We start from the raw sequence: 27,312 nt of genomic DNA on the forward strand, positions 1-27,312 counted from the left end.
ATATTATTAGCTGTGGCTATAGCTCTTGCAGAAAGTGATCACAACGATCATGCCAGCTGTTGGGCTTCTTATATTCGTTGCGCTCTCGTGTTGCCTTTGTGGGTTTTTGTATCTTCGTAATCAGGCCAGTGATTGGATGGATTATAAGAAGAACACCCGAAGGAGAAAATTTTAATGATTTCTGCATTTGTCTGACACTAACGGGAGCTATGATATGTAGGTTTATATCGGATTCAACCGGAACTCACTCAATTTTTGGTGCATTTGTGTTTGGATTGGTGATATCAAATGGGCAACTACGTACTGTATTGATAGAAAATTTGGAGGATTTCGGATTTTGTGTCTGGTTTGTTATTGCCCTTGTTTTTTGCTATATGTGGGTTGAGGACTGATGTAACAAAAATGAAGGTTACAGCCATGCGGGCAGTTAGGAGAAAAAGAGTTAGATAAGCTTCTATGTGACAGTGGTCACACCAGTCTCCCCAGAAGATGAAACAACATTTCTCTTGCGGATTGGATGAATCAGCGGATTTCAATCTCCAACCGCAACCAAACCGTCGAAAGTGTGGATTTGAGAATCTCACCCGTATGCGTCCCATTGATCTTGCGGATTGGGTTTTACCCGCAATTTTACGGACGAATACGGATGAAATCCGCGGTTCCGAAATTTTTGCTCACACCTAAAGGTGGTAATTATGTATAAATAATGTGCTCACCAAATACCTTCATGGCCTTATATATTGCTAGTCCTGAAACAAAGCTAATTTAAACAAAGCCCAAAATATAAAACCCGACTTATTACTTTTACAGGAATTATGATTAGTTGATTACACTTGGAATGTGCAAATACTGTCTTGTCTAGTGAGGCTTTACTGTGATATAATCCCGAGTCGCAAAATAAAATGGATCTTAGACGTAAAGTTTCAGATGCATTATGAACTCGGAATATAAGTCATCCGGTGCTTGCGATCTCGTAAAATTCCACTATACAAAGTCATACGATTAGGAGGAATTCCTCGAACTTCTTCTTGTTGAGATCCGCAAGGACCAAAACAATCTTTCCCAACTGGATCTACTACATCTTCAGCAAAATGAACCCTTTTCTTCATCTTTTTCTTTCTTTTCTTTCCTTCTATAAACAAAACTTTACACAGATTATTGCATGCCAAAATGACTAGTAAAATATATGTACTAAAACATTAATTAACGTACCAGAACATGTACAAGGTCGAAGATTTTGTGGGTCATCAGACTTGGTGGAAAACTTGGAGACTGAAACTGCAGTCAGTTTTGGACGACAAAACGAGAGGATAATTATTGTACCGGAAACTGCCATGGCAGCTGCAAAAGCCATACTATGAGAACTCATAAGGATTGAAGCAGACATTGGTAATGAAGGTTAAGGTTTAGGTTTGTCTTTAAATTCGATCTTCCGGTCATTCTATTCTTAGTTTTTGTTTACATGTGGAAAGAAATTTGGTACCGTTATATACTAATTACTGCGGCCAACGTCTGTGACAAACATAAGTCAAATCAAAAACAGTACATTTTTATTTATTATACTTGCAAAGTTTAGTATTCTTCAATAAAACTGGTTGATTTCACCATATGTCGTATGATGTCTGCTTGTGTCGTGCACTGCCCACTGTTTAGAAGGGAAATTTCGTCACTGACATAATTAGCTTCTCTCTTCATGTAATATATACAAAGCAATACAGGTGGACCAAAAAAACATCACCTAAATGTTGGTCATGACATGACACTATCTCAACATTAAATTTAGGAATGGTGAATTTTTTTAGAAAGATTACGCTTATTGTTATTGGATTTAATCTAATTACTATTCCCACTGTTTGAAAATAATGAGCTGGTTTGGGGGAGTATTTAATTGGCATACTCTTCCGAAAATGGCCAATGAAAAATGAAAGTTAGGTTACTGGGGAGTAGAAGCTTCCCATGTTCAAGATTCATTGAAAGTTAGGTCAAAAGATGAGGATCCCTTCGCTATACACAGTTTACTGGCGGAAGTGGGAGGAATAAATTAATTAAAGATGGAAGAAATGGTCGAAAATTTTTCGATAAAATATGTAGCAAGTCGACAATCACCGGAAAGAATAAAAGATCTAAACATCTTGAGTTATGTGTGCTTAAAAAATTAACTAGTGTGCAAAGCAAACACGCACTTGGCGCGTGCAGCTTCTCTTCGAAAATGGAAGCGCACGTTTCCGCATTAGGTTGTCACGGTTAGTTTTGCATCTTGAAAGCTAGCCGTCTCGAATGCACAAGCAAGAAGAGAAAACAACCTACTATTGTTTCCTGCAACTGTCGGTTTCTTGGAACTGACAGTTTAAAACCGGACAGAGCGGGAACCAAAATCCCAAACGATTTCACCAGTTTTAAACCTCATGGTCATGGAACTGATCAATTTTTTGTTATCGTATGCTTCGGCCTAAAACCAGTTAATGTTTGCTCGGCCTCACACATCTTGCTACAGAGTACAGACATGCAGTGCACCCCAACACTACTCTTACATGTAGGTTTCATTAGCTAGAAGTCTAGGAATTACTATTCATTTTGTAAACGTGAATTCATAGTATGCATGTCTCGGTTCCTTTAATGATGTACTTGCTAAAGCAGTTTTTGGAATCAATCTCTTTTTTTCAAGAAGAAAAAAAGTTGTCTCGATACAATTCCATAACACGTTTTTCACCATATATAAGAAAAAAAATCGCTGTTACTAATGGTTTTCAACGAAGCAAAATGATTAATTATCGTTATCCCCAACAGGCAAAAGATTCTGAAAGCAGACTTGTCTTTAATGACAGCCGATAACTATGACTGTGGTGTGAAAATACATGTCCGTGAGTAAACAACAGATAAGCACTCGATATGACAATTCATTGCATATGTGGCTGCTTAATCGACGGCCAAACATAGAATCAATCACATTATAACAGAGCAGAACTTGTTCAGTGTTATCCACACTATTTGAAACTAGGGCCACTTTAAGGGATAATAAAATCAAGCACGCATTAAACTGATAGACAGTTCAGTTAATTTGGGCTTATATTGGCTCTTTTATTCAGTATGCAAATGCAATGCACTGAACATTAGTTAATCACGTGATTGGATTAATAATAACGGAACTAAGAATACCATGCAAATCTTTTACTTGTTCTACAGTTAACGGGCTCACTCCCCAAGAGCTGGTAGTACGAGTACGAGTGTACGACGTACCAAGATAAGGATGCATTTTACCTATAAATACTCGAACAAATTCCTTCATTTTTCAGTGAATTAACTTTATCCGCAAGGGAGAATAGAGAAACGGTAGTGGAGTAGCGATAAAAGAGAAAATGGGTGGCAAAGGAGGCGGAGGTAAAGGATCAGGGGGTAGTGGAGGAGGTGGAGGTGGTAAAGGATCAGGGGGTGGTGGTGGAGGAAGCAAAGGAGGAAGTGGAGGTAGTAAAGGCTCTTCATCTGCTTCTTCGGGATCAAAATCATCTTCTGGCGGAGGGGCCGGGAAAAGCAGTGCCTCACATAGCGGCGGTGGTGCTGGTGGAATGATGAAAGCCCCCGGAGGGGGTGGTGAACAAATATCCAGAGCTGGCTTTGAAAATAATCCAAGTGGTTATTTTCAAGGAATTCGAAAGTAAGGACTGCTGGACTACAATGATCTTATAGCTATAGGTTCTAGTTAACATGTAGATATACTGAACTGAAACTACGTTTGTGTCTCTTTGTGTTTTGTGTTTGAATGAGAGCGACTGTACTGTACTTAAGTGTATTTTGCTAGTTATGTAAATCAGAAAAGAATTTGGTTATCTTTTTTCTTCTTGTTCTACAAGAGTACACTTTAGCCATTTCAGCGTTTTGTATTTTTTTTTTCTTCCGTCTCATTTGCTCGTGTGTATCTCTATGCTCCTTGACAATTTTAAACCTCATTTTCCAAAAAAAAAAAAATTTAACATAAACAAAAAGAAGAATGAATTACCGTTGTCTCAATTTTTTTTAATCAATCAACACCTAGTTGTGTTCTACTATAGCTAGCTAGCTCGTTAAGGAAATCGCAACAAACTATTACTCACAATGGGTCTCTGCTTTAGTACTTTAGGTCTTCGGTCCACTAGATTGTCCTGGCGGTTTCCCTAGATCACCACCAAACGAAGAGCCTTATTTGTCAAGGTGATCATAAATTTACCCCCCTCGTTGGTTCGGTGAAGTCCTTTTGTAGACTGCAGTTACCGTTCCTCATCCACTAGATTGTCCTGGCGGTTTCCCTAGATCACCACCAAACGAAGAGCCTTATTTGTCAAGGTGATCATAAATTTACCCCCCTCGTTGGTTCGGTGAAGTCCTTTTGTAGACTGCAGTTACCGTTCCTCAAGGTGATCGATGAAAACAAAGTTATTGAACGACGATGTTCAAAGTTGACATGCACGCTTGGGAATTCGGCCTTTGACTGACTGTGGTTTTGTCCTCATCTCTATTCAGACGTTCTTTTACGTGTCGGAACTACTATGACAACATTGACAAGTGTAATCGAGCAACCCAGAGAAGCCAATTAGACGACTGAACTTTGCAGGCATGCATCAACCGAATGAATATCCCTAACGACTTCGTACTGTTTAACTGTCTTGGCGGTCATGCCATTCCCATCACTATAAAATGAACTTAACGAACCCATAAATCACCAATAGAGACTATCAAGCTGATTCAAGCATACGTCCTCCGCTACCGATTAAATTTATCCATTAGGACTAAACACTAAGCGAGTTCTTCTTTCATTGTTTATTGGCGTGCGAGTATAAATACAAAATGGGTGGTAAAGGTGGAGGCAAAGGTGGTGGTGGAGGAGGCAAAAGGGGGTGGAGGAGGAGGAAATAAAGGAGGAAGTCGAAGTAGTAAAGGCTCTTCATCTGCTTCTTCGGGGGCCAAATCATCATCGGGTGGAGGAGGAGGCAAAGGCAGTGCTTGTCATTGTGGCTGTGGTACTGGTGGTGGAATGATGAAAGCCCCGGGAGGGGGTGGTAAGCAAATTTCTAGAGATGTTTTTGAAAGTAATCCAAAAGCTTATTTCCAGGGAATTCGGAAGTGATAACTGCTGGACGACAATTGATGATCTTATAAGTTCTAGTCTAGCTAGCTAACTAGGTAACATATTACGTTTGTGTCTGTGAGATAGTTAAGAGTTGTCCCTCTATGTGTGTTTGCTTGTTTATGTCAAGTATTTGGTTATCTTTTGTTTTCTTAGTTACGTAGCTTGCTTGTTTTATAGGAGGTTGTCAGGATTTACTTACAGAATAATCATTGATAACCGCGGAATAACTGATTTTGAGATATTACGATGAATAATAAGTAAATCAAGCACACGTAACTATAATAATATGAGAAAGATAAATCAACTCACAAGACACAAGATTTATAGTGGTTCGACCAACACATATAATTTGTATATATTGTCTACGTCCATTTTGAGCCGCACCAACTCAAATCTACTATGAAGAAAAACGATTACAGCGTCGTGTGAATCCCAGCAAACCCTTGGTTACACCGCAACAATTACCCGAAACGATAACCTTGTCTCTTGTTCCTCGCCAATATGCTCTCACAACGAAACCCTAACTTTAGACCTAAAAGCTATACATGAAATCTCTTACCGATCTCTTAATCGTTTTCTACACAATGCACAAATTCTACAAGGCCTAACTACCTATTTATATAGGTTACAAACTTGGCCACCAAGAATTCTAGCCGTTTTAGGAAACCCCTTCCCTAAATAACCATGACTAACATTAGGAAATAATTAATTAGTATTCAATAACTAACAATCTCCCACTTTGAAGACTTATTGATTGTCTTCCATTCTTTAACTTTGGATTGACGGTGCTAAAACATCTTCCTTGTTAGTGCGGCTTTCCTCCCATATCCTCATTCTGAGAGACCAACTAAAGCCTTTCAGAGCTTTAGCTTGTCTGATGTAACTCCCTTGGTAAACATATCCGCCGGATTCTTCGAACCAAGAATCTTCTCGAGCTTCAACTCTCCTTCTTCTAAGAGATCCCGAATGAAATGATAACTGATATTTATATGCTTCGTCCTAGCATGATAGGTTGAGTTCTTGGCTAAATGTATAGCACTTTGATCGTCGCTAAACAGAACACTATCTCCTTGTTCCTTGGCCAACTCAGCTAATAATCCTTGTAACCAAATCATCTCCTTGCTCGCTTCCGTCACCGCTACGTACTCCGCTTCTGTAGTAGACCATGTCACCAACTTCTGTAACCTTGAATTCTAACTCACTGCAGCTAACCCCATAGTATAAACATAACCGGTCGTACTTCTCCTTTTATCTACATCACCTGCGAAGTCTGCATCCACATAACCCCTCAAAATAGAACCACCTTTTCCATAGCACAATGGTACGTTTGTGTTACCTCTCAAATATCTGAGAATCCACTTCACAGCTTCCCAATGTTGTTTTCCATGGTTGCTTGCATATCTACTTACTACTCCCACTGCATGTGCAATATCCGGTCTCGTGCACACCATAGCATACATTAGACTCCCAACAGCCGAAGAATATGGTACGTTAGACATGTACTCCTTTTCTTCATATGTTTTCGCACACTGCATACTTGAAAGACGAATCTGACTTCCAAGTGGAGAACTAACTGGTTTAGCATTCTCCATATTGAACCTTTTCAACACTCGTTCAATATATTCAGCCTGACTAAGCATAAGTACACCCTTAGCTCCGTCTCTTATGATCCTCATACCAAGAATCTGCTTTGCTTCACCAAGATCTTTCATAGCAAACTCACTTGCTAATTGTTTCTTCAAATTCTCAATTTCTTGTAGAGATGTTCCGGCAACCAACATATCATCCACATACAGTAGTAATATGATGTAGTCAGAACCATTCCTTTTGAAGTAACAACAATGATCTACATTACACCGTGAGTAACCACTTCTATGCATGAAGTTATCAAACTTCTTGTACGACTGTCTCGGGGCTTGTTTTAAACCATAAAAACTCTTCTTTAGCTTGCACACCATCTCTTCCTTGCCTTTTACTATGAATCCTTCTGGCTGCTTCATGTAAATTTCTTCATCTAGGTCATATTGAAGAAAAGTTGTCTTTACATCCAACTGTTCACAACTGGAGAAAATATCTCGTTGTAATCAACACCAGGTTTTTGCTGGAAACCTTTCACAACCAACCTCGCCTTGTAGCGAATTTCTCCATTTGCTTTAGATTTCATCCGATAAACCCACTTGTTATGCAACACCTTCTTATCTCTTGGTAATTTTACTAACACCCAAGTGCCATTCTCATCAAGTGAATGTATCTCATCCTCCATAGCAAGTTTCCACTTGCCTGAATCATCAGCCGCTAGTGCTTCCTTAATATCTTCAAGTTCGCCTCCATCCGTAAGTAATAGATAATTCAAAGCATACCTTGGGTTTGGTTTAGGAGTTCTTGACGATCTTCGTAATTCTTGTAAAACTGTAGGAATAACTCCCACTGCAGTAGAAGTATCTTCAACTTGTACTTCTCTGCCATCAGCAATATCATGCTCTTCTTGTTCCACACTTCTTCCAGAAACATCATCAATATCGATATACAACTCCTTATCAACGTTGCTTGACCTGACATATTCAACTTGTGTTGTATTCTTGTCCTTGTATAGCTCATTCTTATTAAAAGTGACATCTCTACTTCTAATAACTTTGTGACCCTCATAGTCCCAAAGTTTATACCCAAAAGCGTTAATTCCATAACCAAGGAATATACACTTCTTTGCTTGAGCACCTATCTTAGACCTCTCACCGGGACTAAGATGAACATAACCAACACAACCAAAAACTTTCAAATAGGAAAGATTTATCTTTTTGCCAGTCCAAACCTCCTATGGTATCTTCATATCTAATGGACTACTAGGAGTCCTGTTAATTAGATAAGCAACCGTCTCTGTTGCATGTGCCCAGAAGGTCTCGGGCAAACCAGACTGCAACCTCATGCACCTTGTACGTGCATTCAACGTCCAATTTATACGTTCTGCTACTCCATTCTCCTGTGGTGTCCTTGGAACTGTCCTCTCCAAACGAATTCCATTTGTAACACATAACTGTAAGAATTCTGTTTTTTCATACTTACCACCGTTGTCTGACCTTAGACACTTCAACTTCAGACCAGTTTCTGTTTCAACCAAAACTTTCCACTTCTTAAACACTTCATACACCTCAAACTTATTCTTCATGAAGTAAAGCCACACCTTCCTTGAGTGATCATCAATAAAGGTGACATAATACTGGAACCTGCTGTGAGATGCAACATCAATTGGTCCCCATACATCCGTGTGAACCAAATCAAGTTTTTCACTTCTCAAGTCTCTTCCCCATCTGCTGAAACTAACCCGTTTTTGTTTTCCAAGAACACAGTCTTCACAAAAACTCAGATCAACAGACTTCACCTTAGGTAGATATCCTCCCGAACATAGAATCTTCATGTTCTTCTCACTCATGTGTCCTAATATTCTATGCCATAAGTTACTGTCTTCACCACTACTAGCCACTGCTAAAGTAGTTCCATCTGAAGTCCGGTATAGAGTACCGACTCTAACTCCACGAGCTAATACCATAGATCATTTCTCCACTTTCCAATTGTGTTTCTTTAACACAACTTCACATCACCATCACAAATTTGGCCCACAGACATTAAGTTCTTCTTCAAATTTGGAACGTGTCGTACATCCTTCAATTTCCATGTCGAACCATTGACTTTCCAGATCACATCACCCAAACCGATGATGTCGCATGCTTCACCGTCATCCAAGAATACTTGTCCATAGTATCCTTCTTTATAAAATATCATAGTACTCTTATCACCTGTTGCATGGAAAGAATCTCCCGAGTCTATAATCCAAGACTCATCTTGCTTGTCCTCAGAGAGTAGTAGAAAACCTTCTGTAATCATCTTCTTGTTATCAACAAGGACCTTCACCGGTTCCACAGCTGTAACTACGTTGACCTCTTCTTGATTACCTTTATTTCCACCATTATTAACACCTTTGTTTTCCGGACAATCGCGCTTGAAGTGTCCTACTTTCTTACACGCCCAACACTCAACAACACCTCTAGTCCGGGATTGAGATCTTCCCCTTGACTTTCCTCTAGACTTCCATCTAGATTTGTTGTTGTTGTTCCGATTTGAACTCCTTCCTCTATCTTCTTCATGCATACTTAAATCTGAACTTGAATAACTAGAAACATAACCTTGTTCTATTCTTCTCTCATATTCAACAATTAACCTTTGTTGCACATCATCAAGCTTCAACGTCTCTCTCCCTGCAGAATTGCTTATGGTTGTCCTTGCAGTCTCCCAACTCTTTGGTAATGATGACAACAACCGTAAAGCTTGAACTTCATCATCAAAAGTAATACTAACTTTTGAGAAGCTGAGAAATAATTGATTTAAACTTCCCAAGATGTGCTGAAATCGCTTCGCCTTCTTGCATCTTCAGATTAAATAGTTGTTCACACAATATAATCTTCCCCGAGGCTGATGACTTTTGATACAACTTTTCAAGTTTATCCATAAGATCCTTCGTACTAGTTTCCTCTTGTACGTTATTATAGACTTCCTCAGTTAGACATCTACGGATCACGGCTACACACTTGCGATCAAGAGTTGTCCATTCATCGTCTTTGCGTGCTCCTTTTTTTCGCAACTCCACCCAAAGGATCAGCAATGTCTTTCTCATATAGGTAGTCTTCCATCTGAGACTTCCAAAACGCAAAGTTCTTCCCATTAAAAACTTTAACCCTAGCTACCGTACTTTCGTTATTATCACCCATAACTCCCACTCCAATCGTACTATGATAAACCCTAAAGCTCTAACCCGAGCTCTGATACCATTTGTCAGGATTTACTTAGGGAATAATCACTGACAACCGCGGAATAACGGATCTTGAGATATTATGATGAATAATAAGTAAACCAAGCACAAGCAACCATAATAATACGAGAAAGATAAATCAACTCACAAGACACAAGATTTATAGTGGTTCGACCAATACATACAACTTGTATATATTGTCTACGTCCAATTTGAGCCGCACCAACTCAAATCCACTATGAAGAAAAACGATTACAGCGTCGTGTGAATCCCAGCAAACCCTTGGTTACACCGCAACAATTACCTGAGACGATAACCTTGTCTCTTGTTCCTCACCAATATGCTCTCACAACGAAACCCTATCTTTAGCCCTAAAAGCTATACAAGAAATCTCTCACCGATCTCTTAATCATTTTCTACACAATGCACAAATTATACAAGGCCTAACTACCTATTTATATAGGTTACAAACTTGGCCACCAAGAATTCTAGCAATTTTAGGAAACCCCTTCCCTAAATAACCACAGCTAACATTAGGAAATAATTAATTAGTCTTCAATAACTAACAGAGCTCACTTCAGCCATATCGGCCTTTTGTGGGTTGTTTTTTTCCTTCCAATTTAACCGGTGTTGTTTATCTTTGTGCTCCAAAATTTTATTATTAATCGATCAACACCCACTTATGTTTTACTATAGATAGCTCGTTACGAAAATCGTACATGGATATGTGATATGTCAAAGCATTTTTGTAGCACCCTGCACCCAGTTCTGAAACAGAAAATGTGAGTCGCTCAACACTGTACATAAAACGTAATTAAAAGTGAATCTTAACGAAAATTCTGCTTCATTTTCATTAAGTATCTCCCGGTCCTTGTAGTGGTTTGTTTTATTCTTTAGTGAAAGATTTAAGGCAAAAGAATAACCTCAAAATTAAACAAAATGACATTATCTTTCTTAAAGGCTTAAACCATTCTCTAATAAATTAGCTTTTAAGTTATTAGTAACATAAATATTTAATGGAGTGTAATTTCTTGGTAATACGACTGGGTTAGTTTGTATATAAAGCTAAGGAATGAAGGAAAGGAACACTGCATAATACAAGAACTTATCTCAAATGGAAACGGTCCTAATGGTGATGGACATGAAGGTGGGATATTTTGAATATAAATTTCTATTACACCTAAATATTGTACATTTTATAAATAGTTGTTCTATATTGAAGTTCGTCATTTTTTTCCCTCAGTTATATTGTATGGTTTTGGAATTAGTATTACTTATTCTAAACCCAAACTGGAGTAGCAAATTTTTTTCCATAAAACCAGCGGTCGTCAACATATTAATTGATGTATATGATGTTGTTGTCCAAGGTGGAGCCGTTGGAGATGGAGTCGCAGATGATTCTACGGTAAGTTGTCTTTCAATTAAACTATTTTATCTATGAATTGATTTTTAAGAACAAATCAAACGCTTCTATAGTTGAACTCCGGTTTAACGTGTTTCAATCTAGATGAGCGTTACTCTAATTTTTAAGATATCAAATTTTGATTTTGCTCTTATTTATGATATATTTTTATCAACAATTTAAATTTAATTTTTTCTCTTTGTTATTAACAAAATTTATACTAGTTTCTATATAAAAATATTACTCTTATCTCTTTTCTTAGGCTTAAGAGTGCTCCTAGACACACCGAGAAAATGCATCGAGATTTCTCCTCGTAGAGAAAGCCCGGAAAGCACCCCATAAAAAATAATAGGGGAATGAGTTTGGATCCCACTTGGTTGTCTCTCCCCTGAGAAATCTTGGTGGATTTCTCTCACACCTATTATTATTGAAAACTTAAATCCATTTATACATTTTGGTAAAATATGCTAAAAAGGATTTGAAGAAAGTTGCAACATGTCTTTTCTTTAAGCACATTATCAAGTGATGGAAGAAGGTATCACCATTGATTAATTAGGCAAAATATAACTCTTTGAGAAAAAAAAATACTTCAAATTCTCTTGTTAAAATAAAACATATTTTTTATTTTTCTTTAAATACATTTCTCTCGTAGAACCCACACCATGAATATTATTTTCATTAAAAGAATGATTTTTGTATAAATATATAAAAGAGACCGCGATGTTTTGTTGTACATCATAATAAATTAAACTCTTGTTATGAGGGTCGTTGGTTCCGCCGATTGTTACAAATCCATGGTAATACCTAATTTTATTTATACGGAAGAGATTATAAGTTGTTTATTCGTGAAGTATATGAGTATTGTTCTGCATGAAATTTAGTATAAATATTGTTGATAACAAAAAGAGTATTAAATAATATTAGTGATAAGAAAAAAACATGGAATTTTTGTTGATACAAATGTATCATAAATAAAGGCAAAATCAAAATTTAATATCTTAATAAAATAGTTAAGCCTATCTTGATGGAGAAAAACAATTCTTCGTTCGGGGTACATCGTCCGGAGACGAAGAGATGAATAGGATAAATATGACAAGTTTTTAAAACCTAGACAATTCAGGTGTAAGAAAATCACATGACCCAATATATAAAACGAGTATGTGGCGGCAATAAATTTCATTTGACATGGTTATTCTCTCATTATCTTACAATTTCGACACAAATTTTCTTATAATATCGAAAGGAGAATGAACTCGGAGTTCAACTTTTGGTGATGTGATTCTCTTACAAGGCTTTACATTCCTACGAAAAACTAGTACACCTCGACAGAAGAAACCTTATCATCTACCAATTTTAATTTCAACCGTTCAAAATGCTAGATGGTTGTGTTATACGTTTTAGATTATGCTAATTTTTGGTATGAATGTAGAGTTTTGTAAGAGGAACACATCACCAGAAAAACTAGCTTCAAACTCATTAACATTTGGGTTTTATAAGAAAATTGACGCCAAAATTATGAGATAATATTCTCATGATGTAAGAATAATCATATCAATATACGTTCCCCAAAATCTAATAACATAGAAGTTTATACTATGTACCCTAATATATATGATTTGATGGGTTATTCTGCCAACTTATAAGGATCTTTGTTACAAGCAGCTAATAAGTAGTATATTAAATTCTAAATGTTGGTCATTTTGGTGATTGATTGCACGGTGTATATCTGTAGGCATTTCAAAATGTGTGGATGAAAGTTTGTCAAGGAAATTCAACATTTCCAGTTTTTGTTATACCCTCTGGAAAGAATTTCCTGTTGAGCCCTGTAACATTCAAAGGTCCTTGCATGTCTCCAAAGATTGTTGTTGAGGTAACTATATATCATTTATCCATATAATTATTTTTTTTCAAAAAGGCGTGATAAGGGACAAGTAAAGGTTGAGACGAGAACGAGTATTTTTTTTTCTTAGTAATAAATTCATGTGCTTTACAGGTTTTAGGTAATATTGTTGCACCTGACCAAATTTCAGCATGGGGTAATGGTGTGAAACATAGCTGGATTGATTTTTATCATATAAATGGGCTGACTGTCCATGGACCTGGTCTGATTGATGGACAAGGGCTCACTTGGTGGAACCAATCACACGTAGGCTAATTAATTTTTTGTTCACTTTTTTTTCTCTCTTTCTAGTTTTTAGGATTTTTGTTTCTTCCATTTTTATTCATTTTATACAGAAGTTTATACATTTTTGTTATACTATCCAACTTTTTTTATCAATTCTTTTTCAGGTAGACGAGCGTCTACCTGTAAGTACACAACTAGTCTGAGATTTATTTATTTTTTTGGAAAAAAAAAGAAGCAAAAAAGAGTAATTTTGTGTTGGGTAATGCAGGCCTTTAAATTGGATTCGTGCAGCAGAGTTGAATTAAGTAGGATGAAACATATAAATAGCCCTAGAAATCATATCTCAATACATAATTGTAGTGACATAATCATCTCCAACATCAACATAACTGCCCCTGGCAGCAGCCATAATACAGATGGAATTGACATCAGTCGATCAACTTACATTCGAGTCCAAGATTCTTTCATCGGAACAGGTAACTTCCCACCTCATATCTATAATGAATGTTCGATGTTTTCTTAATTATCTATTCGTAGTTTATTTGCTTCATTAATGATCGATATTAGACGAGCTTTTGATTTTTGACATGCTAAGTTAATATTGTTATGTAATTGTAGGTGATGATTGCATAGCAATTAATGGTGGAACCTCCTCTGTAGAAATCACTAATGTGGCATGTGGACCAGGCCATGGCATAAGGTTTGTTAACTAAGAAAGATTGGCTCAACAACCAAATAGAAGTTTTCAAATTTTTAAATTAAAAACTTAGAAATCTTTTCGAACATCATGAGACTTGTTCTAAGATGAACCAATATAAGGTAGTGTCGGAAGCTTGGGAGAGAAAGGAGCTACTGAAATTGTCGAAAATATACACGTCCAAAATTGTACATTTACCGGGACACAGAATGGAGTGAGAATCAAAACATGGAAGGTGGTAACACTAGTATTAATTTTTCTTTTATGCTTAGATTTTTGGTTTTTAGTTTATAATGATTATTTTATTTAATTAGGGTGGCTCTGGCTATGCAAGGCATATCACATTCGACCAAATTAAGTTTGTAGAAGTGTATAATCCAATTGTTATCGATCAATACTATTGTAATGCTAAACACAATTGAAAGAACCAAGTAAGAATAGTTCTCACTCGCTCTATCTACTGGATATTGAAATTTTTACATCTACTGATTATTTTGCTGTTTGGGACTTCGTTTCGATGGAACAGACATCTGCCGTTGAAGTTAATGATGTATACTACACCAGGATATATGGAACTTCGAAACATCGCAAAAATGTGATCAACCTGAAGTGCATCCAAGATGTCCCTTGCACTAATATAGTCATGAACCAAATCAACATACACCAATGGATACACTTGAAAAAAGTACTTCTTTCAGTTATAATGCTTATGGAATATCTAATGATACAACACCAAGTGTAACACTCATATCTTGATTAGTTGTGTAATTTTGTACATGAAGGTTGTGCTTAGGATTTTGGTTGTCTAGTTGAATCAAAAGTGGAAGTAATTGTTTTAGCATTAGAATATATTCTTCTTAGTAAGAATTCAATTTTGTTTTGAGAATTAAGACACGGTAAGAACAAACAATTAAATCAGAAAAAGGTCTAAATCTTCTTCTAATTTGATGATCAATTGCATGTATTTTCTTTTAACCTAATGAGCTGCAAAGAAATCGAGAAATGGTTGACCATTCTCGTTTTGTGCTGCATTGGCCTTAGCATCAGCATTAATATCTTCTTGACGATTGGTACTAGCAAGATATAAATTTCTTTCTTTCTTTTTCAAACTTTTTTTTGTTTGCTTAAATTCATAATAAGTTATCTGAGTTTGTTGTTTTAGTTTTAAATTTGTGTTTGTACAAACAAAAGATCACATTTATACGATGAATGTATCTTTCACATAGTTATCTTTTTCAGTTCATAAGATATATTGTCATAACTAATTAAATTTTTAGTAATAATACAATCGTAAATACATTTGTATGATATGTATTTCCTGTCAAGTGTTAATGACATTTTTTGAAAATATAATGTCGATTAATATATACACAAAATTGGTTAAAAAGACCAAAATCAACAATTTCTGGGTAAAAAGGACAGTTAGATTTTGATACTGTTTAAATGGACAAAAATTATTTTGATACTGTTTAAATGGCCAAAAATTTAAAAATAGTCAGGATGTAACCGGTTTCATCCTGCCAATTTTCAAATATTTTTTTTTATTTTTAATTTACACAGGATGTATCCAGTTTCATCCTTGCTATTTTTTAAGTTTAAGCTAGGATGAATCCAGTTTCATCCTTGCTAAATTTTTTTTGTCCATTTCACCCAAACTATTTTTTACTCATCCATTTAAACCGTGATTCAAAAATATTTGGACAAATGACTCATTCTCCGTAATATATATTATATTATTTATTATTAACAAAATAATTAAGGGAGAATGTAGTATATCTAAAACCTACAAAAATTGTTTATACTGTACCAAAATACATGATAAAAGAAACAATAATGATGTTAATAAAGACAAACTTTTGAAGTTATAAAGAGTCTTCTAACTTCATTTTTAAAGGTTCTTATATAGACAACTCTTCGAAAAAACCGCTAAACTTAACAAAAATACTGAAAACTTATTCTCAAGGTATTTATTACCTTTAGAAAACTTTGTTAACTTATTAAAACTCAAGTCTTCTAAAATTACCCTAATTAATAAATCCAAAAATTATTTATTTTTCTACTAAAATTATCATTGACTAATAACTCCGTAAATTATCTATTTTTCAACTAAAACTATCAATAATAAAATACAAATAATGATATGAAAATAACATATTTAGTTTCCATAAATCTCCCTTCAATATTTTCCCCCAAATTTAATTACATAAAAATTTATAATATACACCCCAATATATAATGTGATGGGTGATAACAGTGTCAATCTATAGGGATCTTGCTCTAAGTAGTATATTAAATTTTAAATGTTGGTCATTGTAGTGATAACTGGAACGTTTATATTTGTAGGCATTCCAAAATGTGTGGATAGAAGGTTTGTCGAGAAAATTCAACATTTCCAGTTTATAGAATACACTCTGGAAAGAATTTTCTATCGATCTGTATAACATTCAAAGGTTCCGGTAGGTCTCCAAAGCTTGTTGTACGTGTAACTATTTATCATTTATAGAAAATATTAAAAAAATCTATTTATACATGTTATCTTTTTTTGAAAATTCATGATAATAAGTTGAGAGGAGAATGATTGTTTGTTTTCTCTTTTTTTTGGCATGAGTAAGAGAGAAATTTATTACAAATGAAAAGGTGTGAGGTTAGGGGTTCTAAGAGTTTGTCTAGTTAGAAATTTATGTGTTTTATATCAGATGGAACTTGCAAGTTTTAGGTATCACCTAACCAAATTTCAGCATGGGGTAATGATGCAAAACACAACTTAATTGATTTTTCTCATATAGATTCATGGACCTGGTCTGATTGATGGGAAAGGACTCACTTGGTGAACCAATCTCGTGTAAGCTAATCAAATTTTTTTCATTCATTTTTTTTCCTCTCTTTCTTGTTTTTACAATTTTTCTTCAATTTTTATTCATTTTACACATAAGTCTTATGTTATTCTACTCTAATTGATTTTATCAAAACTTTTTCAAGTAGAAGATCATCATACTGTAAATATACAAAAAGTATGAGATTTTTATTTCTAGAGAATAAGCAAAAAAGAGTAAATTTGCACGACGAAATGCATGCCTTTAAATTGGATTCATGCGACGGGGTTAAATTTAATGGGCTATAAATAGTTTGAGAAATTATATCTAAGTACATATAATTGTATTGACATAATCGTCTCCAACATCAATATTACAACCCTAGACAACAACCATAATACAGATGGAATTGACATTAGTCGATCAACATATATTCAAATTCAAGATTCTTTCATCGGAATCAGTAACCTTTCACCTCTTATCTATTATGATCTTCGATGGTCTTTTAGTTATCGACGCCCTCGGCAATAGATAATGTTAATCATTGAAGACTTAATAATTTTGTTCACAAACTGTATACCCATGTGAGGGGTTCGCCTACCCTGAGGCCCTGGATTTTTTTTGAACTTTATTATTTAACTTTTTTTAGAGGGTTTCACAAACCCAGTTCTCTAACCCTAAGCCATGAATTAATTTTTTGTGAAGCGCGAAGGGTGGTTCGCAAACTATTGAGTCTTTTATTTCCTACGTTTAGCCAGTTATATTTTTTGCGAGGAAGGGGTTTCCTAAACCGGGTAGGTTTCTTGGTGCCCAAGTTTGTAACTTATATAAATAGGTTATTAAGCCCTGTAGAGAGATTAAGAAAGTGAATTACAATTGTATAGCTTTTGGGATAAAAGCTAGGGTTTCATGGTGAGTGGAAGTTGTTGAGGAGCAAGAGACAAGGTGATCGTCTCGGGTAATTGTTGCGGTATAACTAAGGGGTTGCTATAATTCACACGATTTTTACGTTGTAATTGTTTTTTCATAGTGGATTTGAGTTGGTGCGGCTCAAAGTGAACCTAGACAATATATACAAGTTGTATGTATTTTTGAGCCATTATAACTTTTGTGTCTTGTGAGTTGATTTATCTTTCACGTTTATCATTGTTGCTTGTGTTTGGTTTACTTATTATTTATCATAATATTCCAAGATCCTGTTTATTCTGCGTTTGTTAGAATTTTACAAGAATTGTGTGCACCATTTCTTCTAGAATTCCCTGACAACTGGTATCAGAGCCTAGGTTTTGGGTACGATTGCAGTGGGAAGAAGTTTGTGTTTTGGAAGTCTCAATTGAAAGACTATCTATACGATAAAGACCTTACTATTCCATTACGTGGAGTTGTTAAAAGAGGAGCACTCAAAAACAACTAGTTCATGATTTTTGGTGTATGGCCGTGATCCGTAGATGTCTAACGAAGGAAATCTATGATAACATACAAGAGGTTACTAGTATAAGGGATCTTATGAATAAACCAAAGAATTTGTATCAAAAGTCATCATCGATCCTCGGGGAAGATTATGTTGTATGAACAACTATTCAATCTGTAGATGTATGAAGGGGAAGCAATTTCAGCTCATCCTAGGAAATTTAAATCGATTATTTCTCAGGTTTCAAAATTTAGTATTTACTTTTGATGATGAAGTTCAATTTAACGTTTGTTGTCCTCATTGCCAAGGAGTTACAAGACAACAACAAAAAAGTATAAACAAATCCACAGGGAGTGAGAAGTTGAAGCTTGATAATGCTCAACAAAGGTTGATCGCTGAAGAAGAGAGATGAACAAAACAAGGTTATTGTAATACCCCGATATTCAGCAGTGGTTGGTCGAATGGAATATAAGTAATGATTTGTCACTTCCTAACACCGAGGCCTATTCAACACAGTTGGCTCCAGAGTTGGTAGAAAACTCTGCAGTTAAGCGTGCTCGGGCGGGAGCAATCCTGGGATGGGTGACCTCCCGGGAATTTGCTGCTGGATGACCGCAGCGATGCCCGTTGAAAACCCCACACTGTCGGATAACCGCAATGGCTAAGTGGGGACAATATCAGTGGAGGGACGGGTCATTACAAATGGTATCAGAACCGACAACGGGTCCCTGTCGACGGTGAGAAGGTACGTTGGACGGGGTTGGTCCAGGTTCTTCTCATGAGGAGCAGGGAATGTCGGAGATCTGGGCTTGTACATATTCCGGGGCCGAGGACGACTTCAATTTAAGGTGGTGGTATTGTAATACCCCGATATTCGGAAGTGGTTGGTCGAATGGAATATAAGTAATGGTTTCTCACTTCCTAACACCGAGTCCTTTTCAGCACAGTTGGCTCCAGAGTTGGTAGAAAATTCTGCAGTTAAGCGTGCTCGGGCGGGAGCAATCCTGGGATGGGTGACCTCCCGGGAAGTTGCTGCTGGATGACCGCGATGCCCGTTGAAAAACCCACACTGCCGGATAACCGCAGTGTCTAAGTGGGGACAGTATCGGTGGAGGGACGGGTTATTACAGTTATGGTTCTAGTTCTTCAAGTTCAACCTTAAGTTTGAAACAAGATAGAGACAAGAGTTCAAATAGAAACAATGACAAACTAGATGGAAATCTAGAGGGAAGTCAAGGGGGAGATCGACCTAGAGGTACTGTGTAGTGATGGATGTGGAAGAAATTAGGATAATACAAGCGTGATTTTCCTGAAAACAAAGGTGTTAATAATGGTAGAAACAAATATAATCAAGAAGAGGTAAATGTAGTTGCATCTGCAGAACCGATGAAGATCATTGTCGATAACAAGAAGGTGATTGCATAAAGTTTTCAACTACTCTCTGAGGACAGGAAAGAGGAGTCTTGGATTAAAGACCCGGGAGCTTCTTTCTACACAACGGGTGATAAGAGTATTATGATCTCTTACAAGGAAGGATACTATGACCAAGTATTCTTAGGTGACGGCGTAATATTCGATATCATCGGTTTGGGTGATATGGTTATGAAAGTCAATAGTTGGCATGGAAGTTGAAGGATGTTTAAAACATTAATAATTTGAAGAAAAACTTGGTCTCTGTTAGCCAATTTTTGATGATGGCCGTGAAGTTATGTTTACGAAGCACAACTGGAAAGTGAATAAAAGGACTATGATGTTAGCTCGATGATTTAAAAATGATACTTTATACCATACTTTAGACAGATCTAATTTAGCAATGGCTAGTAGAGATGAAAGCACTAACTTATGGCATATAAGAATGTGGCATATGAGTGAGAAGAACATGAAGATTCTATGTTCAGGAGGCTATCTACCGAAGGTGAAATCTATTGGTATGAGTTTTTGTGAAGACTGTGTCATGGGAAAGCAAAAACAGGTTAGTTTCAACAGAAGTGTCAGAAGCTTAAGAAATGTGAGACTTGATTTGGTTCATACTGATGTATGAGGACCAATTGAAGTTGCATCTCACAATGGTTTCCATTTTTATGTCACCTTTATTGATGATCATTCAAGGAAAGTGTGGCTTTATTTTATGAAGAATAAGTTTGAGGTGGATGAAGTGTTTTAGAGGTGAAAAGCTTTGGCTGAACAGAAAGGGGTCTGAAGTTGAATTGTTTAAAGGTTAGACAACGTTGGTAAGTATGATAAAACAAAATTATTACAGTTGTGTGCTACTAATGGAGTTCGTTTGGAGATGACGTTTCTAAGGAAACGACTGAAGAATGGAGTAGCAGAATGTATAAATTGGACATTGAATGCATGTGCGAGGTGCATGAGGTTGCAATCTAGTTTTTCTAAGACCTTCTGGACACATGCTACGGAGACGGATGCTTATCTAATCAATAGGACACCTTGTATTCCATTAGATATGAAGACATCGGAGGAAGATTGGACATGCAAAAAGGTAAATCTTTCATATTTGAGAGTTTTTAGTTGTGTTGGCTATGTTCATCTTGGTCCCGATGAGAGGTCTAAGATAAGTGCTCAAGCAAAGAAGTGTGTATTCATTGGTTATGGAGGTGCGCTTTTGAGTATAAACTTTGGGACTATGAGGGTCACAGAAGTAGGGATGTTATTTTCAATGAGAATAAGTTATACAAGGACAGAAATGCAACACAAGTTGAACATGTCAGGTCGGGCAATGTTGATAAAGAGTTATATATCGATATACATGATGTTTCTGGAAGAAGTGTGGTACAAGAAGAGCATGGTATTGCTGCTATTATTGAAGAACCTTTGGCAGAAGAAAGGACTTCTATTACAACGAGAGTTACTCCTACAGTTCCACAAGAAGTACCAAGATCGTCTAGAACTCCGAAACCAAATCCCATATGTGCTTTGAATCATCTATTACTTACGGATGCAGGTGAACCTTGATATATTAAAGAAGCACTAACGGTTGATGATTCAAGCAAGTGGAAACTTTCAATGGTGGATGAGATGAATTTACTTGAGGAGAATGTCATATCGGTGTTAGCAAAATTACCAAGAGGTAAGAAGGCATTACAAAACAAGTGGGTTTATCGGATGAAAACTGATGCAAATGGAGAAACTCGGTACAAGGCGAGGTTGGTTATAAAAGGGTTTCAACAGAAGCCGGATATTGATTACAACGAGATATTTTCTCCAATTGCGAAGATGACTACTATCAGAGTAGTGTTAAGCCTAGTGGCTTCTAAAGATCTCTACCTTGGATAGTTGGATATAAATACATCTTTACTTCATGGTGATCTATATGAAAAATTTACATGAAATAGACGGAAAGATTCATAATAAAAGGCAAAGAAGATATGGTATGCAAACTAAAGAAGAGTTTGTATGATTTAAACAACCCCAAAATAGTGGTATAAGAAGTTTGATAACTTCATGCATAGAAGTGGTTACTCACAATGTCATGCTGATCATTGTTGTTACTTCAAAAAATATGTTCTGATTACATCATATTACTATTGTATGTGGAATTGTGGATGATATGCTGGTTGCCAGAACATCTCTTCAACAAATTGAGAATTTGAAATATCTAATGATACAACACCGTCTGTAACACTCATAGCTTAATTAGTTATGCGATTTTGTACATGTCGGATGTTTCTAGGATTTTGCGTAGTAGAACCAAAAAGTGGAAGCAATTGTGATAATATTGTTTTAACATTAGTGAATATATTCTTCTTAGTACGTAGATTGAAGAAATCAATTTTGTTTTGAGAAGACATTGTAAGCACAAACAATTGAACCAGAAAAAAGCTAAGTCTAAATCCTCTTCTACTTTGATGATCAATTACATGCATTTTCTTTTAACCTTACTTAAAAAGATGATCTCAATTAACCTAATGAGTTGCAAAGAAATCGAGGAATTGTCCACCATTCTCTTTTTGTGCTGCATTGGCATCAGCATCAGCATCATCTTCTCGACGATTGGTACTAGCGGTACATAAGGAAATTGTTGTCAATGAAGCATTCTTGAACCCTGAGTAGTCTTTTTCTTTGTCTTCAGATTTTCGAATCCCTGTTGGATGTATCGGAAATAATGGTAATGTTTCATGATAATGATTCTCAGCATTGCCAACAGCATAATCTGAGTTTTGGTCAACAGCATAATCTAATGTTTGACTATCAGCTGGTCTTTTATTGACAATGTTGCTTGCAGATCTTGCAATAACAGTACTTCTTGGGGGAAGTAAAACCTTTGGGTTCTGATGCTGATGAGCATAAGGAGGGAAAAAACTTGGCCCTGCTGATGCGCAATATGGACTAGTTTTACTACAGAAAAAACCTGAAATAAACCATATGATAAGAAAAACTCTACGTCTGTTAGATGTTCATGCATAACAGTCACACAACCTAAGAGAGAAATTTATCTACATGATTGTAAAAGAGAGAGGATTACCATTGGTGTTAGGAGGAGCTAAACCCATTGGAGATGAAATTTGATTATGAAGAAACTGATGATTGAAGTGATTTCTTGGATCATGATAACCATAACTGTGTCTAATTTGCCTTTGCCTCTGCCTAGCTTTATGATTCTGAAACCAGTAGAAAACATTCTTACCTTCAATATCACCATACATTCTCAGCTTGCTTGTCATATGTTGGATTTCTGCAGCACTTGGTGTTGTTATTCCTGCTTTGTAAAATCCTTCTAACATATCGATTTGCTCCTTTGTTGGATTCCATCTGCTGTGATTACACATTCTCCTCAAAACCAATATTGCAAGAAGGACAGTACTTGACGGTCTTACTCTCTAATCTCTATATATTTCTTGCATGGTCAAGTGATATACAGTGCATATTTATAGTATAAGCCTTTGAACTGGAGGGATAGTATCTGGTGGTTTCTGGAGGAGAAAAAGAGAGATGAGAAACTAGAGAGTCTAGGGCCTCGTAGGCATTAACATGCGTATTGTATTTGGTGCAAAGATAACTGAAAACTAGATAAAATTCGGCTGCGTCAGATTTTCATTACTGCAAGACGTTATGAACCTGAAATTACCACTTTACTCACAATTTCTTGTCAATTATGCTTCACAAGTTTCGTAATATCTACAAACTATGAGGGGTATATTTGACATTAGATTACTTTGTGCAGGACGTTATAAAATCTTAGTGCAGCGTAGGGCAAGCTTTCGGTGGTAGGCTTTAAGCAGGGGGTATTGGAAATTGTAGTTAAGCTTTAAGAGGGATTGGGCTGATAAGCGGCCAATAAGGCTAAGTTTGACGAATTGGCTGCGAACTATCATATCCTGTCTTTACTTTTAGAATTCTGTTATCGGGATTTTTGTATTTTGTGGTTTTTTTTTTAAGTTTGACGAATGGGAATAGAGAACATTGTCTCCAAAACAATTTAATGATAAGCTGGATTCTGTTGTCACAATGCTTCCCTCTTGTCGTCCATTTTGTTTTACTCAACTTAATACGGTATGCTAGAGGGTTGTTCATTTTCAAAAAGAATCCATATGGGATCTACGCCATTACCATTAGAAACAAAAGTTTGAACTTAGGATTGGAAAATGAATTCAGAAAAATGAGCCATAAGAATCATCCGCGTCCAGATAAATGCACCCCAAATGCATTTTACATGATGGTGAAAAAACGGACAACTTACCAGAAAACCGGATATACCCAACTCACCATATTGAAGGGCTTCCTTTCACTTGGCCCGAATTAAAACAACACAAAATTGGTAAAAAGACTAAAATTAACAATTTTTGGGTGAAAAAGATATTTAGATTTTGATATTGTTTAAATGGATAAAAATGTAAAAATAACAAGGATGTAATCGGTTTCATCCTACCCATTTTCAAATATTTTTTTTATTTTTAATTTACATCAGGATGCATCCAGTTTCATCCTTGGTATTTTCTTGGTGTCCATTTCACTCATACTAATTTTTATTCGTCCATTTAAACCATATTTCAAAAATATTTGGACGAATGATCCATTTTCCGTTAAAACAAAACAAGTCAAACCTTGGGAATGTAGAATCGATGGCACATCTTGTATGAGCAGCGCTGCAACTAAAATTTTATTTGCTTAGTGGTGGTTAGTTAGAAAATTGTCGGAATGAATGACCATAGACATCGATTTGAAATGCTTGAGCTATTAAGCATGTCATAAACAAAACAGATGACACACGGACAAAACTACAAATACTAGTAGTACACAAGGGAAAAAACTTGTATACAGGTAGAGGTGAGGGATTCAGTGGCTTTCACGGAGAATTTTAGCACCAAAGCCATGGATACTCTAGCAGCTTTCACTGTTGATGAGGCATGGGAGAAAACTGAAGAAATCTTCCACAAAAAGGTGCCTAAGACATTTCAACGATGCGTCTGACTGGGATTTGGTAAATGAGGAGATGGCAACAAAGGGTAGACTCCGTACATGAGTGATCTTTTGAAAAATATGTATGTTTTTGCGATGAAGGAGATTGAGTTAAAGTTACTGGGAGGTAGTCAATTGAGATTTACATAGATTTTCATAGATATTTTATTTGAGTGACTCCCGGAGATTCTCTAAAATATAGAGACTTCTAGTGATTTTCTGAGAGTATATTAGAGAGTCTTTATGACTTGTAGAGACAAAAAATTAATATTCGTAGAGAGTCTTTGTGATTTGTAGAGACAAAAAAATGTACAACATCTAATCAAAAATTCAAAACATCTACTGGTTACTTTATCATGCATGGTATAATCTAAATAAAAGTAGCATGAATACCCGGTAAATACGTGTTCATTGTCAAAATAAATATCGTTGTTGCCTTACATTTTTTTTTATTTCACTCATCCCACATTCATTTTATTTTATATGCAATCTCGCCACTCATTTACTCCGCAAATGACCCGTTACTTGGTCATCAGCTCAAAAAAAAAAAAAAAACTTGGTCCTACTCTCAAGTTTCCAAGTCTCCAGAAATATCACCTCTTGAGGAGAGATTTCTGCCATGCCTATTTTCCTAAAAAAGTCTCTCCAAATCTCTGAAAACAAGAAATCAATGATTTTGAATTCTCATTAGAATAACAGGGATGTTGGAGTGACTCTTATGAAATCCTAATCCAATAACATGGAGTTTTAGAGAATTTAAATGTCTTAAAAAAAGTCTCTAACCAATAACAAGAGACATTGGGAAACTCACCAAAAATCTCAATGGACTAACAGTGAATTTGAGAACTCTCTGAAGATCATTTGAAATCTTGTTTGACCAACCCCTGTTAAATTGGTTAGCTGTTAAATAGAAACAAGGTTCCAACATTTCCATAAGTATTGTAATTTTCTACACAAAAGTTTCTAAAAAATCAATGTAACTAGACCGTTTGTAGTAATAAAATTATCATGAGAGACTTTGCGATAATTAAAGAATTATAAAACTTATCATATTATTATGCTTCTACCTTACACGAACAATCCAATTACATATCGTTGAAACGACGTCGTATTGTATTATTAGCTAATAAAGTACGAAGAATAAAATGCTCATCTAAGTAAAGAAATTTTGGGTTATCTAGTAAAATATTTAATTATATTTTTAATTTCATAGTAATAAAGTCACATTAAAGTCATCAGTTGAGGGAAAAGGTCTCAAAATAACATAGCTTAATTGGGTCCGGAAATATAGTTAGGGGACTCACACTAGAAGACAAAAAAGGTCACTAAAACCTAGTTTGAGTCACCCCTTATCCATTTTTTAAAAAAAATGACTATATTGCCCTTAAATGATTACTGTTAATAGGTAATTAAGTTAAGTTAATAGTATGGTTAGACTATAATCAGACTTTAGAATTAAAATTTAGGGAAGAAAAATAATTTTGTGTTTTTTTGAGTTGAGAAGAAGAAGAAAAGGAGATTTTAAAGGGATCATATACACTATGTCACAATTCATAGAAAGAGTCGTTAATGTCGGGGATCTAATCCCTGTCGACTCCGTAATGTCGTCACTATATTATCACAAAAATTGACGACTCAAACCTGCAACTTTTACAGATTATGAAAAATCGTCAAGGTATTATTTTATACCATGACGACTCTAATTATCATTTTATCATTCTGACAAAAAGGTCGTTATCATTTTCATCATTTAGTGGATAAATAAATAAGAGTCGTTAACATTTTGATTTATACATGAACGACTACTTATCATTTTCCTCATTTAATGGAAGAATAAATAAGAGTCGTTAACATTTAGATATATACATGAACGACTCCTTATCAATTTTGTCATTTAGTGGACAAATAAGAAAGAGTCGTTAACATTTTTCTTTATACATGAACGACTCAACCAAATAGTCGTTATCATTAGTGATGATTTTATGGAATTAAGACGACGACCCTTCCATTTATTTGGTCAGAGAGGTAGTTTTAGTCATATAGAGTCGTTAGTGTATAAAAAGGGGTCGTCATGGTAAGGTCGTCAATTGGTTCTATAATATATTGACGACTCTATTTTGGGAAAAAAAATCTTAAATCCAGATAAAGGGTCGTTATCTCTTACACCTTAGACATCAACGATTTTTCATACAAAAATAACATGCAGATGAAAAATCGTTGGGGTATATAACTACAGAGGTTGACGACCCTTATTCTGTAACTGCTATTTTTCATTTTAAAACCGAATTTTGCAAACAAAACATCAAATAAAACGTAAATAGGAAGTAGATTCATAAGTTTTAGTTCACTTATTTTTTAATTGGGGCCATATCTTCTTCCGATTCGTCCTGAGTCATTAATGGAGTTGTGATGGAGAGTCGAGAGAGAGGGGAGGAGAACATTGATTCTTCCTTTGGGATTAAAAATGAAAATGAGTTTAAAGTTAAGGATTAATATAATTTTAAGTTTTAGGTTTGGCGAAGAGTAAACAGTATTTTCACTATAT

At 35.7% G+C, this 27,312-nt stretch overlaps 3 protein-coding genes and 1 pseudogene across 3 annotated transcripts; 2 read left to right on the forward strand and 2 right to left on the reverse strand.

The window, feature by feature from the left end:
- Positions 1 to 711: 711 nt before the first annotated feature.
- On the reverse strand, positions 712 to 1,487 carry LOC113353882. Its single transcript, XM_026597352.1, has 2 exons — positions 1,213 to 1,487; positions 712 to 1,132 (listed from the first exon to the last, which is right to left on the reverse strand). The coding sequence occupies exons 1-2, from the start codon at positions 1,385 to 1,387 to the stop codon at positions 933 to 935; spliced, it is 375 nt and encodes a 124-aa protein (XP_026453137.1). The 5' UTR covers positions 1,388 to 1,487; the 3' UTR covers positions 712 to 932.
- A 1,828-nt stretch (positions 1,488 to 3,315) lies between these two features.
- On the forward strand, positions 3,316 to 3,772 carry LOC113353883 (putative glycine-rich cell wall structural protein 1). The gene has a single exon (XM_026597353.1). The coding sequence runs from the start codon at positions 3,357 to 3,359 to the stop codon at positions 3,654 to 3,656; it is 300 nt and encodes a 99-aa protein (XP_026453138.1). The 5' UTR covers positions 3,316 to 3,356; the 3' UTR covers positions 3,657 to 3,772.
- Positions 3,773 to 4,520: 748 nt separating this feature from the next.
- Positions 4,521 to 14,868, forward strand: LOC113351865 (annotated as a pseudogene).
- Positions 14,869 to 22,273: 7,405 nt separating this feature from the next.
- Positions 22,274 to 23,137, reverse strand: LOC113351866 (WUSCHEL-related homeobox 5-like). The gene is made up of 2 exons (XM_026595779.1): positions 22,834 to 23,137; positions 22,274 to 22,719 (listed from the first exon to the last, which is right to left on the reverse strand). Exons 1-2 carry the CDS (start codon positions 23,135 to 23,137, stop codon positions 22,274 to 22,276), a joined length of 750 nt encoding a protein of 249 aa, XP_026451564.1.
- Between the last annotated feature and the right edge of the window lie 4,175 nt (positions 23,138 to 27,312).

Source organism: Papaver somniferum, chromosome 2 (assembly GCF_003573695.1).
Source record: "Papaver somniferum cultivar HN1 chromosome 2, ASM357369v1, whole genome shotgun sequence".
Taxonomy (NCBI): Eukaryota; Viridiplantae; Streptophyta; class Magnoliopsida; order Ranunculales; family Papaveraceae; genus Papaver; species Papaver somniferum.

Bases quoted from the DNA above. Each gene is read 5' to 3' on its own strand.
- LOC113353883 (XM_026597353.1), top strand. From the start codon at position 3,357: ATGGGTGGCAAAGGAGGCGGAGGTAAAGGATCAGGGGGTAGTGGAGGA.
- LOC113351866 (XM_026595779.1), bottom strand. From the start codon at position 23,137: ATGTGTAATCACAGCAGATGGAATCCAACAAAGGAGCAAATCGATATG. The intron at 22,720-22,833 runs GTAATCCTCTCT...GGTTTATTTCAG, and splicing joins AGCTCCTCCTAACACCAATG to GTTTTTTCTGTAGTAAAACT.
- LOC113353882 (XM_026597352.1), bottom strand. From the start codon at position 1,387: ATGTCTGCTTCAATCCTTATGAGTTCTCATAGTATGGCTTTTGCAGCT. The intron at 1,133-1,212 runs GTACGTTAATTA...TTTTGTTTATAG, and splicing joins TCGACCTTGTACATGTTCTG to AAGGAAAGAAAAGAAAGAAA.